The sequence below is a fragment of the Lynx canadensis genome, chromosome E2 (genome assembly GCF_007474595.2).
Source record: "Lynx canadensis isolate LIC74 chromosome E2, mLynCan4.pri.v2, whole genome shotgun sequence".
In the NCBI taxonomy this organism is placed as follows: domain Eukaryota; kingdom Metazoa; phylum Chordata; class Mammalia; order Carnivora; family Felidae; genus Lynx; species Lynx canadensis.
Genome location: NC_044317.1, coordinates 56646022 through 56659061, shown reverse-complemented (window position 1 = coordinate 56659061; position 13040 = coordinate 56646022). Strand labels below are relative to the sequence as shown.

The 13040-nt window shown below is 40.8% G+C and overlaps 1 protein-coding gene across 1 annotated transcript in view; it reads right to left on the bottom strand.

The window, feature by feature from the left end:
• Positions 1-13040, bottom strand: part of LOC115502194 (zinc finger protein 726-like) — a 73219-nt gene that overhangs the window by 35992 nt on the left and 24187 nt on the right. The window contains 3 exon segments of the mRNA XM_036064216.1: positions 7392-7630; positions 7632-7693; positions 10861-10886. Coding sequence (XP_035920109.1) covers positions 7392-7630; positions 7632-7693; positions 10861-10886 — 327 coding nt within the window.

The following is a 13040-nucleotide window of genomic DNA, read 5'->3' as shown; positions in this document are numbered from 1 at the left end:
CTGTGCTGTCTTGAATAACTTGCATTGGTGGGTGGGGCCGCAGTCAGACCTGATGTCTGCCCCCAGCCCGCTGCTGGGGCCACAGTCAGACTGGTGTGTGCCTTCTCTTCCCCTCTCCTGGGGGCGGGATTCACTCTGGGGTGGCATGGCCCATCTGGGCTACTTGCACACTGCCAGGCTTGTGGTGCTGGGGATCTGGCGTATTAGCTGGGTGGGTTGGCAAGGTGCACAGGGGCAGGAGGGGCAGGCTCAGCTCACTTTTCCTTTGGAGATCCGCTTCGGGAGGGGCCCTGTGGCACCAGGAGGGAGTCAGACCTGCCGGAGGGATGGATCCGCAGAAGCACAGCGTTGGGTGTTTGCCTGGTGCAAGCAAGTTTCCTGGCAGGAACTGGTTCCCTTTGGGATTTTGGCTGGGAGATGGGCGAGGGAGTTGGCGCTGGCGAGCGCCTTTGTTCCCCGCCAAGCTGAGCTCTGTTGTCCGGGGCTCAACAATTCTCTCTCCCATTGTCCTCCTGCCCTCCCGTTCTCCAAGCAGAGCTGTTAGCTTATAACCTTCCAGATGTCAAGTCCCACTTGCTGTCGGAACACACTCCCTCCGGCCCCTCCACTTTTGCAAGCCAGACTCGGGGGCTCTGCTTGGCCAGTGGACTGCCCCTCTGCCCCGGCTCCCTCCCGCCAGTCCGTGTAGCGTGCACCGCCTCGCTGCCCTTCCCACCCTCTTTTGTGGGCCTCTTGTCTGCGCTTGGCTCCAGAGACTCCGTTCCGCTAGTGTTCTGGTGGTTTTCTGGGTTATTTAGGCAGGTGTAGGTGGAATCTAAGTGATCAACAGGATGCGTGGTGAGCCCAGCGTCCTCCTACACCGCCATCTTCCCAGGATCCGTGAAAAAAATCTTTTAAATCAACTATAATATTATAGTGTCAAGGAATTAAAGCTGGGTTAGGAAGAACTACCTGCAATGGCCCCATTGAAATCAAGTGAGCATTAACATCCCTGAACTCATGGAGGAGCCTCTATTTACCTGACTTGTTTGGAATGCAAAAATAGTGTTCCAGGGGCAGGTTGAAGGTTCAACATGTCCAAGATTAAGTTGTTCTTTTCTTAATATTTGAATTTGCTTTAATTTTTACCCTTTTAAAGGTCATTGCTCCACCCAGACAGGTTCTCCAGCTTTCCAGGACAGTTTGGGGTGGGGGTGGGGGGTGATTTTGCCAACAATGGCCATTAGGGTAAATTTGTATGGACAGGTTTAACTGGGTAAGTAAGTCTGGACCCCATAATGATAGTGGGAGATCAAGGACAAATGGGGTAATGGTAGTCTGCTATCCCTCCGTGTCAGTACAGACAGGAAATTTATTTCCTAAAGGAAATCCTTTTCCCCCTATCCCATTAATGATCTCTGTTGTAGAGACAAGGGGGATCTCAGATGGCCAATCATGTGTCTTAATAACTGTAACATTGGCCCAGTATCAATTAGACCATTAATTGTTTGGTTTGCAATTTTCATTTGTAAAGTAGGTCTTACATGTTGTATGAGCATGGCCCAGAATGCTTCATCTTTAGGATTAGTGCACTAAAACCTTTAGGGCCACACTTACCATTGGCAGTTGCCAGCACCCAAGAAAGTAATGTAAGAAATTATGCTATAGGGATATTTGCAGGAATCTCTGTGTAAACAGAGGAAATAAGCATGATATGAATTTCTGCAGAAAAGTCAGAATCAGTAATTCCAGGTAAAACAAATACACCCTTTAAAGTGGTGCTAGGCCTCCGTAATAGAAGTCCTGTGTAACTGGAAAGCAGGAGGCTGAAAATACCTGTGGGTCCCTTCTTGACTTCCCCCACGATGTTAAGGGTTAAATTAGAGGTAAGGGCCAAATCAAGTCCTGCATTGTCAGAGGTGGCAGCCAGGAGATATGAGGTTGTCTGGGTTTTGATCAAAGGGGTTGTTTACTTGAGGATCCATTCCTTGGCATTCACATTCCAAATTTGGGATGCCTGATTTCCATTTGTCTTGGGGCGTGGGCACCCCTCTTCAAGTTTCCCTGAATTAGGGTTACCTTGGGAATCTATTCTTGATCTGCATTGATTGTCCCAAGGATATCCTGTTTTACATTTCAGGCATTTTTTAATAGAGCATTTTAGGTCTTGTTTTCCATATTTAAAATATTTTGGGGGTTTTAATGCTGAGGCTAATAACACTGCTTTATAGGATTCAGTTCCCACATTTTTACAGGCTTTAATCATTTCAGCAATATTAAGGTTTTGTCCCTTTAAGGAAGCAAGGATCTTTTGGCCATCTTGGTTAGCATTTTCCTATGCCAATTGAAGGGTTAGGACATTTTGAGCATCCACATTATCAACCTGTCTTAAGATAGCAGTTTGTAATCTTTGATTAAAGGACATATAGGGTTCATTTGCACCTTGTTGGATGGTGGCAAAAGAAACCCATGGGTGTCTAAGCGTCAGGGATACAGGATCAAGCTTTAGATGCTGCATCTGAGATCTGGGGAAAAGTTCTTTGGTTCATGTTTATTTGAGGCTATATAGGCATATAGGGACCCTCCCCCCAAAGGATGTCCATTTCAATAGTAATTCCATTCTTTAAATTCTCCTTAGCTGGGGGCACCTGGGTGGCTCAGTCAGTTAAATGTCCCACTTCAGTTCAGGTCATGATCTCTCAGTCTCTGAGTTTGAGCCCCACATGGGGCTCTCTGCTGACAGCACAGAGCCTGGAGCCTGCTTTGGATTCTGTCTCCCTCTCTCCCTCTGCCCTTCCCCTGATCATGCTTTGTCTCTCTCTGTCTCAAAATAAGCATTAAAAGTATTTTTTTAATAAATAAATTCTCAATAGCTGTAATTTATAAGGCATCTTTAAATTCCTGCAACCAGAGGGAATATTGAGGAGTACTGAGAATGATTTTAAGTAAAGTTTTCCAATCCCAAGGGGTCATCTCATATCCTCCCCGTACTTCCTCTATAATTCCCCTGGTAAAGGTGCAGTAGAGTCCATTTTCATGTATGCTTTTATGGAGCTCCTTACACACCTGGAAAGGAAGGTGATCGTGCCAAGGTGCCTGACCTTGAGCCCATAGAATAGGGAAGGCCATAGCAAAATCTTCCTATACTTACCCTTCCTTTAACATGCGTTCTACTAGAGAAGGTGAAGGGCTTGAGGGCATTAATGCAGGATCCACTGGCAGGACCAGAGGAGGACATAGAGGAAAAGGAGGGTCCTGCATATTATTGGAGTTGGGGTTATACATATTTGTCAATGTGCCTCAGGCTACAGGTTTTGGGGTCTTAGCCCTAACGGGAGATAGAGGCATTGAATTAGGAGGCAGAGGGACTAAGTCTTGGCAACTATTTGTATCCGATTTTTCTTGTAAAGCATGAATAGCAATATGGCATTAGGTGTGGAAACTAGAGATCATTATTGGGCCAAGAGCTTTTCCTCTTTCTTTCTTTCTTTCTTTCTTTCTTTCTCTCTTTTTAAGTAGTACCCTATGCACTCTCAATCAGCCACTTCAAGGGATCCCTTAGTGGAGTATCATGGGCATTGATGATAAATTATAAAAAAAACAATTGGGTTAAATCTTTGGGACTTTGCATCCTGATGAGTGCAAAAGCATATGGATTGCTCCTTGTGTATATTTTGCTGTTTAGATAGTGAAACTTCCATGACAAGTAAACATAAAAGTAAAAGACAAGAAGCTGAGGGGTTCTGCATGCCTGATTGGAAAAGGAAAGACAAGGTATATTTTGCTCATCGTGTCATGGGCACCGAGTGTCTGTAGACCCTACCTAAATGAGGTTTATGGGCACCAAGTGTCAGTAGATCCTACCTGAATGAGGGTTAGGGGCAGTGACTGCCAGTAGTTCCTACCTGAATGAGTGGATGTCCTTTTCCCTTTTTGGGGCTTGAGAGATGAGCTGCATAGCTGGGAGCTAGTTGATTCTGCTGGTCCCTGTTTGGGCACCACTTGTAGCCATGCAGTGAAGAAAAAGTTCTCAGACACTTAGACTGAGTGGATGTGCAGGGCTGTCTTTGCCAGCAAAACAGCAACAGCAGCAGCAAACTGCACATACTCTCTGTTTCATGTTCACCAGGTATAAACATCCAAGAATGTTAAAGCATGGAAGGAAAACACAAAGAGCCTCAAGACATAGACCAAACACACATCTGGCGTTTACAGAGAAGCATGCAGGAAAGATGTGCAGTTTCAAGAACTGGTAGGTAGTTACAGTGGGTCAGTCTCGTAACTGGCCCCTGGGAGATCATGGGGCTCTGTTCTCATGGTGCTATCATGTCTGACAGCCTTGAGACCAGAACATCGCTGATTCTTCAGCAGTTATCCCATTCACTTTCCCAGGGCTTACAATATACTTTCCAGAAATTACTTGATGCGTTATGTGATCTTTTTTGGAGAATGTCTCATGTACACTTGAGAAGAATGTGTATTCTGCTTTTGGGTGAAAAGTTCTAAATATATGTGTTAAGTCCATCAAATCCAATGTGTCATTCTGAGCTGTTGTTTCCTTATTGTTTTCCTGCCTAGATGATCTGCCCATTGTTGTAACTGGAGGATTAAAGTCCACTACAATCACAGTATTATCATCTATACAGTTATTTATGTTTATGATTGATCTATATATTTGGGTATTTCCACATTAGGGTGTAACACATAGCTCCTCTTCATGGATAGACTCCTTGATGATGATATAATGTCCTTCTTTATCTCTTGTTACATTCTTTGTTTTTTTTTAATTTTTTTAACGTTTATTTATTTTTGAGACAGGGAGAGACAGAGCATGAACAGGGGAGGGTCAGAGAGAGAGGGAGACACAGAATCTGAAGCAGGCTCCAGGCTCTGAGCTGTCAGCACAGAGCCCGATGCGGGGCTTGAACTCACAGACTGCGAGATCATGACCTGAGCCGAAGCTGGATGCCCAACTGACTGAGCCACCCAGGTGCCCCACATTCTTTGTTTTAAAATCTAATTTGGGGGCACCTGGGTGGCTCAGTCAGTTGAGTGTCCAACTTTAGCTCAGGTCATGATCTCATGGTTTATGACTTCAATCCCCACATTTGGCTCTGTGCTGACAGCTCAGAATCTGGAGCCTTCTTCAGATTCTGTGTCGCCCTCTCTCTCTGCTCCTCCCTTGTTTGTGCTTTGTCTCTTGCTCTCTCTCAAAAATTAATATTAAAAAAAATTGTAATCTAGTTTGTCTGATTAGGTATGGCTACTCCAGATTTCTTTTGATGTTCATTTTCAGGATAGATGGTTCTCCATCCCCTCACTTTGTTTTTTTTTTTTTTTTTTTAAAATTTTTTTTTTCAATGTTTATTTATTTTTGGGACAGAGAGAGACAGAGCATGAACGGGGGAGGGGCAGAGAGAGAGGGAGACACAGAATCGGAAACAGGCTCCAGGCTCTGAGCCATCAGCCCAGAGCCTGACGCGGGGCTCGAACTCACGGACCGCGAGATCGTGACCTGGCTGAAGTCGGACGCTTAACCGACTGCGCCACCCAGGCGCCCCAGCCATCCCCTCACTTTGAACCTGCAGCTGTCCTTAGGTCTAAAATGAGTCTTTTATAGGCAGCATATAGATGGATCTTTTTTTTTTTTTTCTTTTTAATCCATTCTGATACCCTGTGTCTTTTGATTGGGACATTTAGTCCATTTACATTGAGTGATTATTGAAAGATATGGATTTAGTGTCTGTTATGTTATCTAAGGTTTCATGTTTGTGATTATATCTCTGGTCCTTTATATTCTTGGTTGCTTTCCACTCCGTCACCCTTTAGATCTCCTGCACAGCTGGTTTAGTGGTCATGAATTTCTGTTTAGTTTTTGTCTGGAAAAGACTTAATCTCCCTTATTCAAATAACACCTTGCTGGATAAAGGATTCTTGGCTGCATATTTTTCCTATTTAGCACATTATTTCCTGCCACTCCCTTCTGACCTGCCAAGTTTCAGTGGACATGTCTGATAACTCCCTCACGTGTCTACCCTTGTAAGTTAAGGCCTGTTTGTCCCTAGCTGCTTTCAGTATTCTCTTTGCATTTTGCCAGTTTCACTATGATATGTTGTGGTGTTGACCTGTTTTTGTTGATTTTGAAGGGAGTTCTCTGTGCCTCTTGGACTTGGATGCCTGTTTGCTTCCCCAGATTAGGGAAGTTCTCAGCAGTGATTTTTTCAGGTAATCTCCTGCCTTTCTCTGACTCTACTTCTTCCAACACTTCTATGATATGGATATTGTTTCATTTCATGGATTGAAAATGTCATTTCATGGCCTTACCACATTTTTCACATATATAGTATTCTATTTGAGTATGGATCCTGTGATGTTGAATGAGACTTGAAGATAAAGGGCTTGCCAAATTCTTTATATTTGTAACACCATCTCCAATATGCATTTTCTGATAAGTAATCAGGGTTTACATTGCCTAAAGACTTACCACAGTTTTTAGGTGTATCATTATTCTCCAAAATGAATTTTCTAATGTGCAGTAGGGTTGAGCTGTTCTTACAAATACTGTCAATCTTAAAATTTGTAAGGTTCGCTCCAATATGAATTCTAGGATAATGAGTAAAGATGGAACTGTGATTAAAGGACTTCTCAAGTTCTTTACTTTGCTAAGAATTCTCTCCACTACAAAGTTTGTGATAGTTGAGTAAGCTTGAGTGGTAGGTCAAGGTTTTGGAACATTCTTTACATGTATTTGGTTTTACCTCAGTATGACTTCTGTGATGTCAAGTAAGAGTTCAGTGCCTCTTAAAGACCTTGTCACATTCTTTACCTTTGTAAGGCTTCTCTTGAGTATCAATCCTTTGATTTCTAATAAGGTTTAAATTATGGTAAAAGCCTTGCCACATTCTTTACTTTTATAAGGTTTGGGTTTTAAAGGATTTACCACATTATTTACATTTGTAGGGTTTCTCCACAGTAAGAATTCTGTGATGTTGAGTAAGGTGTGAGTGGCTCTTAAAGGTCGTGCCATATTCTTTACATGGGAAAGTATGAATTCTATGATGGTAAGGTGTGAGTGGCTCTTAAAGGCCTTGCCATATTCTTTACATTTGTAAGGTTTCTCTTCAATATGAATTCTTTGATGTTAAATATGGTTTGAGTGATTGCTAAAAACCTTACCACATTTAGGGTGCCTGGGTAGCTCAGTCAGTTGAGCATCCAACTTCAGCTCAGGTCATGATCTCACTGTCCACCAGTTCAAGCCCCATATCGGGCTGTGTGCTGACAGCTCAGAGCCTGGAGCCTGTTTCAGATTCAGTGTATCCCTCTCTCTCTGCCCCTCCCTCACTCATGCTCTGTCTCTCTCTCTCTCTTTCTGCAATAATAAATAAACTTAAATAAAAAACAAAACTTACCACATTGTACACATTTATAAGATTTCTCTCCCATATGAATTCTGTGATGTCGATTAAAGTTTGAGTGGTGGACAAAGGCCTTGGCACATTCTTTACATTTATAAGGTTTCTCTTTAGTATGAATTCTTTGATGTTGAATATGGTTTGAGTGACTATTAAAAGCCTTGCCACATTCTTTACTTTGGTAAGTTTTTTCCCCAGTATGGATTCTCCTATGTTCGTTTAGTGATAAGCCATAAAGTTTTACCACATTCTTTGAATTTGTAAGGTTTCTCTCCAGTATTCATTCACTGATGATAAGTCTTGAGGGCAGGAAGTTCACGGTGCCATGTGAAGATACAGCTGAAAGATACCAAATAACAGAAAAGTAAAATCATTCCACTTCTTATTCTCAGAGGATGTGCTGACAACTTCTAATATACAACCTTAAAATCAGAATGTCAGCAAGGTGGCTGAGAAGCAATCATCAGGACATCATTCCTCCATAGACACATAATCTTGCACACAACTTAGTGACCACATAGCCTAATAGATAATGCTGTGGTATTGTCGTGGTATAGCACAAATCATTTTCTTATACCTCAAATACTCAGGAAAAATACAACAGGAGCCCAAAATACCACAAGGAAGGAAATTTAAACATAAAATGAAAATGAACAATATAGGATATAGCAAAACCAGGAAAATATCAACAATAGAGTTCATTTTCAGAACAAATGAACAAAATTGACAAGCCATTAACTAAATAATGAAAGAGACCAATTACAATCAGAAGTGAAGGCAAACACAGTATAACTGATAGCATAGAAATACAAATAATTAGAAGAGGTAACAATAGAGAATTACATACCAAGAAACAGATGGTGAAAAATGGGTATAAATGTCAAAAACATAGAACCTATCTAGACTCTCTCAAGAAATATTTTTAAAAATCTCAACTGATCTTTACTAGGTAGATTGAACAAGTAATTATGAGAAAGTACTTCAAATCTCTTCAAACATTTCCAAGAAGGAAAAAGAAGGGAGATTAAGAACACACTGTCTGTGACCCCAGCATTAGTAGGTTATCAAAGCAAAGGAAGACATCACAAGTAAAGAAGAGTACAAACTACTACCTCTGGGAAATATTCATGGAAAGTCCACAATTAAAGCAAATTAAATTTTAAAAATTAATATTTTAAACCATTAGCAAGTAGGAAATCTTGAAATTCAAGGGTGTTTCAATATATGGAAAACTATGAGTTTAAGCCTGTGCCTTAACAGAATGAAGATCAAAAATGGCATCGTATTAATCGATGCACAACAGGAAGTGAGCATATTGGACACAATTTCGTGATTAAAAACATTCAATAAAGCAGGAATGGAAGGAAACAACAGCAACTTAATAAAGGCCATGAATGTTGGAAAGCTGAAATCTCACATATTCAATAGTAAATCACTAGAAGCTTCTCCTGTATGATCAGAAACAAGGTAATGAAGTGACTTCACTACTTCCATTCAACATAACACTGGATAGCCTATTCAGAACAATTAGGCAAGAAAAAAAATACATTAAAGGCATCAAAAACAGAAGAGAAAAAACAAAATGATTTCTGTTTATGGATGATTGATCTATAGAACTCCTACAGAATCCTTATTGTTATATTTTTTATCTTTTTGCTTTGTTTTGGTCACCACTTGTATTACTATTTCTGCTAATTTTATCTAGTAGACACTCCATTTTCAAATTTTTATTCTATCAATGCTTAAATCAAGTTGTTAATTTCAACATTTTTCTTTTGTTTCAATGTTTGAGAGAGTAAGAGGTGGAGAGAAAGAGCAGAGGAGGGGCAGAGAGAGAGAGTGAGACCGAGAATCCCAGGAAGGCTCTACACTGGCAGCACAGAGCCTGACTTAGGGCTTGAACTCATGAACCATGAGATCATAACCTGAGCTGAAATCAATAGTCAGACACAAAACTGACTGAGCCACCCAGGAGCCCCTCACTTTTGTTTTTGTAACATTACATCACAACGAACTAGAGAAAATAAAAAACCATAGGTAAAATTTAGTAGAGGAAGGAAATAACAAGGAAAATAATAAATAAGTGACAAATAAAATAGAATAAACAAATAACATTGAAAGTGATGACCAGTTTTTAAAATAAGCATAATAGGCAATGAGTTAACTAAGAAAACAGGAAAGAAAACTAAAAATCCAAATGAAAAATGGAAGAAAAAATGACACAATACCCCCAACAGTATATCATGTGATAACAGATTACTATAAACAAACCAGATAACTTAGGGAAAAAATAGATAAAATGCTTACGTTACCAAGATTGAAATATGAATCTTAAACCCAAGAAACAGGAACTCTTCTTAGACCACAAGAATGAAAGTTGAATTTGGAATAAAAACCCTCCCAGCACAAAAAAGCCCAAGACCACATGCTTTCATTGGTCAATCCTAACACATGCACGTACAAACACACACACACAAAGATAAATAATGATCTTCATCCAAATCTTACAAGTACTGGAATAGAGGGAAGATGTTCAAAATCATTCTATGAGGCCAACATTACCCTGATAGCAAAGCAGTATAAACACAAGAACAAAAATGTCCAGTTTGTCCATCATAATTATTGCTACTCTTTCTTCTGACCTCCATTTGCATGATAAATGTTTCTCTCACCCTTTCAATCTGCAAGTGTCTTCAGGTCTAAATTGAGTCTCTCCTAGGCAGCATATACATGGGTCTGGATTTTTAAAGTCCATTCAGACACCTATGTGTTTTGATGGAAATGTATAGTACTTTTTTCATTCAAAGTAATTATTGATAGATATGGGCTTATTGCCATTTTATTACTTGTGTCAATATTTCTGGAGATTTTTTTCTGATCCTCTCTAGTCTTTGTCACTTTTGGTGTCTTCATTGCACTCAAAAAGTCCCTTTAACAGTTCTTGCAGAGCTGTTTCAGTGGGGATGAATTCCTTTAGATTTTGCTTATCTGGGAATCTCTTTCTCTCTCCTTCTATTCTGAATGATAGCCTTGTTAGATAGAGTTCGCAGCTGCATATTTTTCCCATTTAGCACATTGAAAATATTATGCCATTCCTTTCTTGCTTCCCAAGTTTCTATTGAGAAATCTCTAGCTAGCCATATGGTTCTTGTCTTCTCTTGCAAGTAAAGACTGCTTTTCTTTTAAGATTTTTTTCTATGTCACCATATTTTGCAAATTTAATTCAAATATGTCTCCGTGGCAGCCTGCTTTTTGCTTATTTTGATGCAAATACTCTGTGCCTCCTGTATGTGGATGTCTGTTTCCTTCCCCGGAATAAGGATGATTTCTATTATTTCTTGAATTTCTGTTCCTTTTCTTACTCTGGAGCTCCTATAATAAGAATGTCATTAATTTTGATGGAGTCATTGAGTTCCTAAGTCAATTTTCATGGTACAACATTTTTCTATTTTGTCTTCTAGGTCACTAATTTATTATTCTGCTTCCTCCAGCCTGTTCATTGCATCAAGTCAATTTCTAATCTTGTTTATTGCATTTTTCTCCTCACTGCAGACCACTGATCTGCAGATGCTCTCCTTGCCTGCTGTGGACAGTGTTTTGTGCCTGGCCTGAATGTGATTAGTGTTCACTAAGTGTGCTGAGGTCTCTTTGTGAAATCAGACCTGACACCAACTCCACCAGCACTGAGGCCCTGCAGAACTGTCTGGTCAGGAGACATGGTATGGTCAGGGGCTTATGCAAGTCTCCTGGAGAGGGGCTGACCTTGCTGGGCCTGAGGCAAGCTTCACTGAGAAGGACACTGCAACCACAGCACAGGGTGGTAGGACTTGGTGTAAGCAACTTAGAGAACCAGTCTCCCCATTGAGCTCCTTCACTCAGGTAGCTCTGTGTTCATGATGAGGGGTGGGGGAAGAAAATGGTGCCATTCAGCTCCTTTGTTCTCAGACATCTCAGTGAATGTTGCCATTGAGGGAAGTGCTCATAGAATAGTGAATAATCTCACCCCTGTGTGTCCCCCAGTGATCTTCAGATCACTGTTTCTAACCTATCTGTCCCCCCCCACACACACACACACACAGATTGTATGCCTGCCTTCTCTCCAGGAGCAGTGCAGTGCCCTCCTATCTACAGCTCACCTTTAAAACTCTAGGCATTAAGCCATGCTGGTTCAAAGAACTCACAAAGTTCAACTCCTCTTGTTTCCCAAGCCACTGGCTTTGGGGGAAATAGCCTCCTTGTGCTTCTCTTTCTCTGCAACCTCAGTTCCCTGCCCTCCATAGCAGTACAATCTGTTTCTCTCTAAGCCATGTCTCTGAACTGCCTACAGTCTTTGATGTGCTACTTCTCTCTCATTAGTTGGGTAGTTCCTCTGTCAATCTTCAGGTTTCTTTTTGGGATATTAATGATGATTTGACAGTCAACTAGTTGTGTTTTGGGATGTGATAAGCCTAGGGTCCTCCCATATCACCTCCATCATCCTCTTTTCTGAAGAATCCTTGCTTTAAAAAACCTGTTAAAACTCACACAAATTTTACAAAGTTGGAAATACAAACCCAAGACTTAAAAATTAACAGTGTCTATGCAACAAACAACAATCCCAAAATAAAGATAATTAGATTTACAATAGCATTACAAAGAATAAAGTGTATAGGGTTTATCACCTTGATAGAGGTCACAGCTACTGTGATCAAAACTATAAAATATTGTGCAGCATTGAAAGAAAAATAAGTGGAACGATATCCATGTTCCTGCATAGGAACACTTAACACTACTGAGCTATTGGAGCGCCTGGTGGTTTACTTGGTTAAGTGTCTGACTTTGCCTCAGGTCATGATCTCATGGTTTGCGGGTTCAAGTTCTGTTCAGGTTCTTTGTTGAGGCTCTGTGTTGACACGTCAGAGCGTGGACCCTGCTTCAGACTCTGTGTCTCTCCCCCCACCTACCCCCCAAAAAACTCACTACTGAGCTGTCAATACTACTCAATGTCATATATTTCATGCAATCTATCAAAATCCCAACGGCATCTTAGGCAGAAAGATCAATACCCCTCCTAACATTCATGTTGATTAACGGGATATCACATAATGAGAATATTCATGAAAAAAAAAGAGTACATTGGTAGCACCACACTTCCTGATTTAAAACATACTAGGAAGCCACAGTTATCAAATAATGTATTACAGACGTAAAGACAGGCATAGAACAATGGAAAGTGATCTTTCCATTGAAAGCTACACATATATGTCTCTAATGCTAATGTGTATGGCAATGAACTGAAAATCTTGTTAAAATTCATATTTTGATTGGGATTTCTGGGTGAGGTCTGAGTTTTTCACATTTCTCATTAGCTTCAATGGATGTCAACATCTTCAGTTCAGAAGCCATACTTTTGGGGAGCCTGTGTGACTCAGTTAAGTGTCCCTTTCTTGATCTCAGCTCAGGTCATGATCTCATGGTCATGAGATTAAGTCCCAAATCAGGTTCTGGGCTGAGCATGAAGCCTGCTTACATTCTCTTTCTCCCTGTCTACCCTCAGCCACTTGCAAACTAAATAAACATTAAAAAGGATCAATACTTTAAAAAAATGGGTGATAAAATAGAGGAGTGCCTGGTGGCTCAGTTGGTTAAGGGTCCAACTTCAGCTCA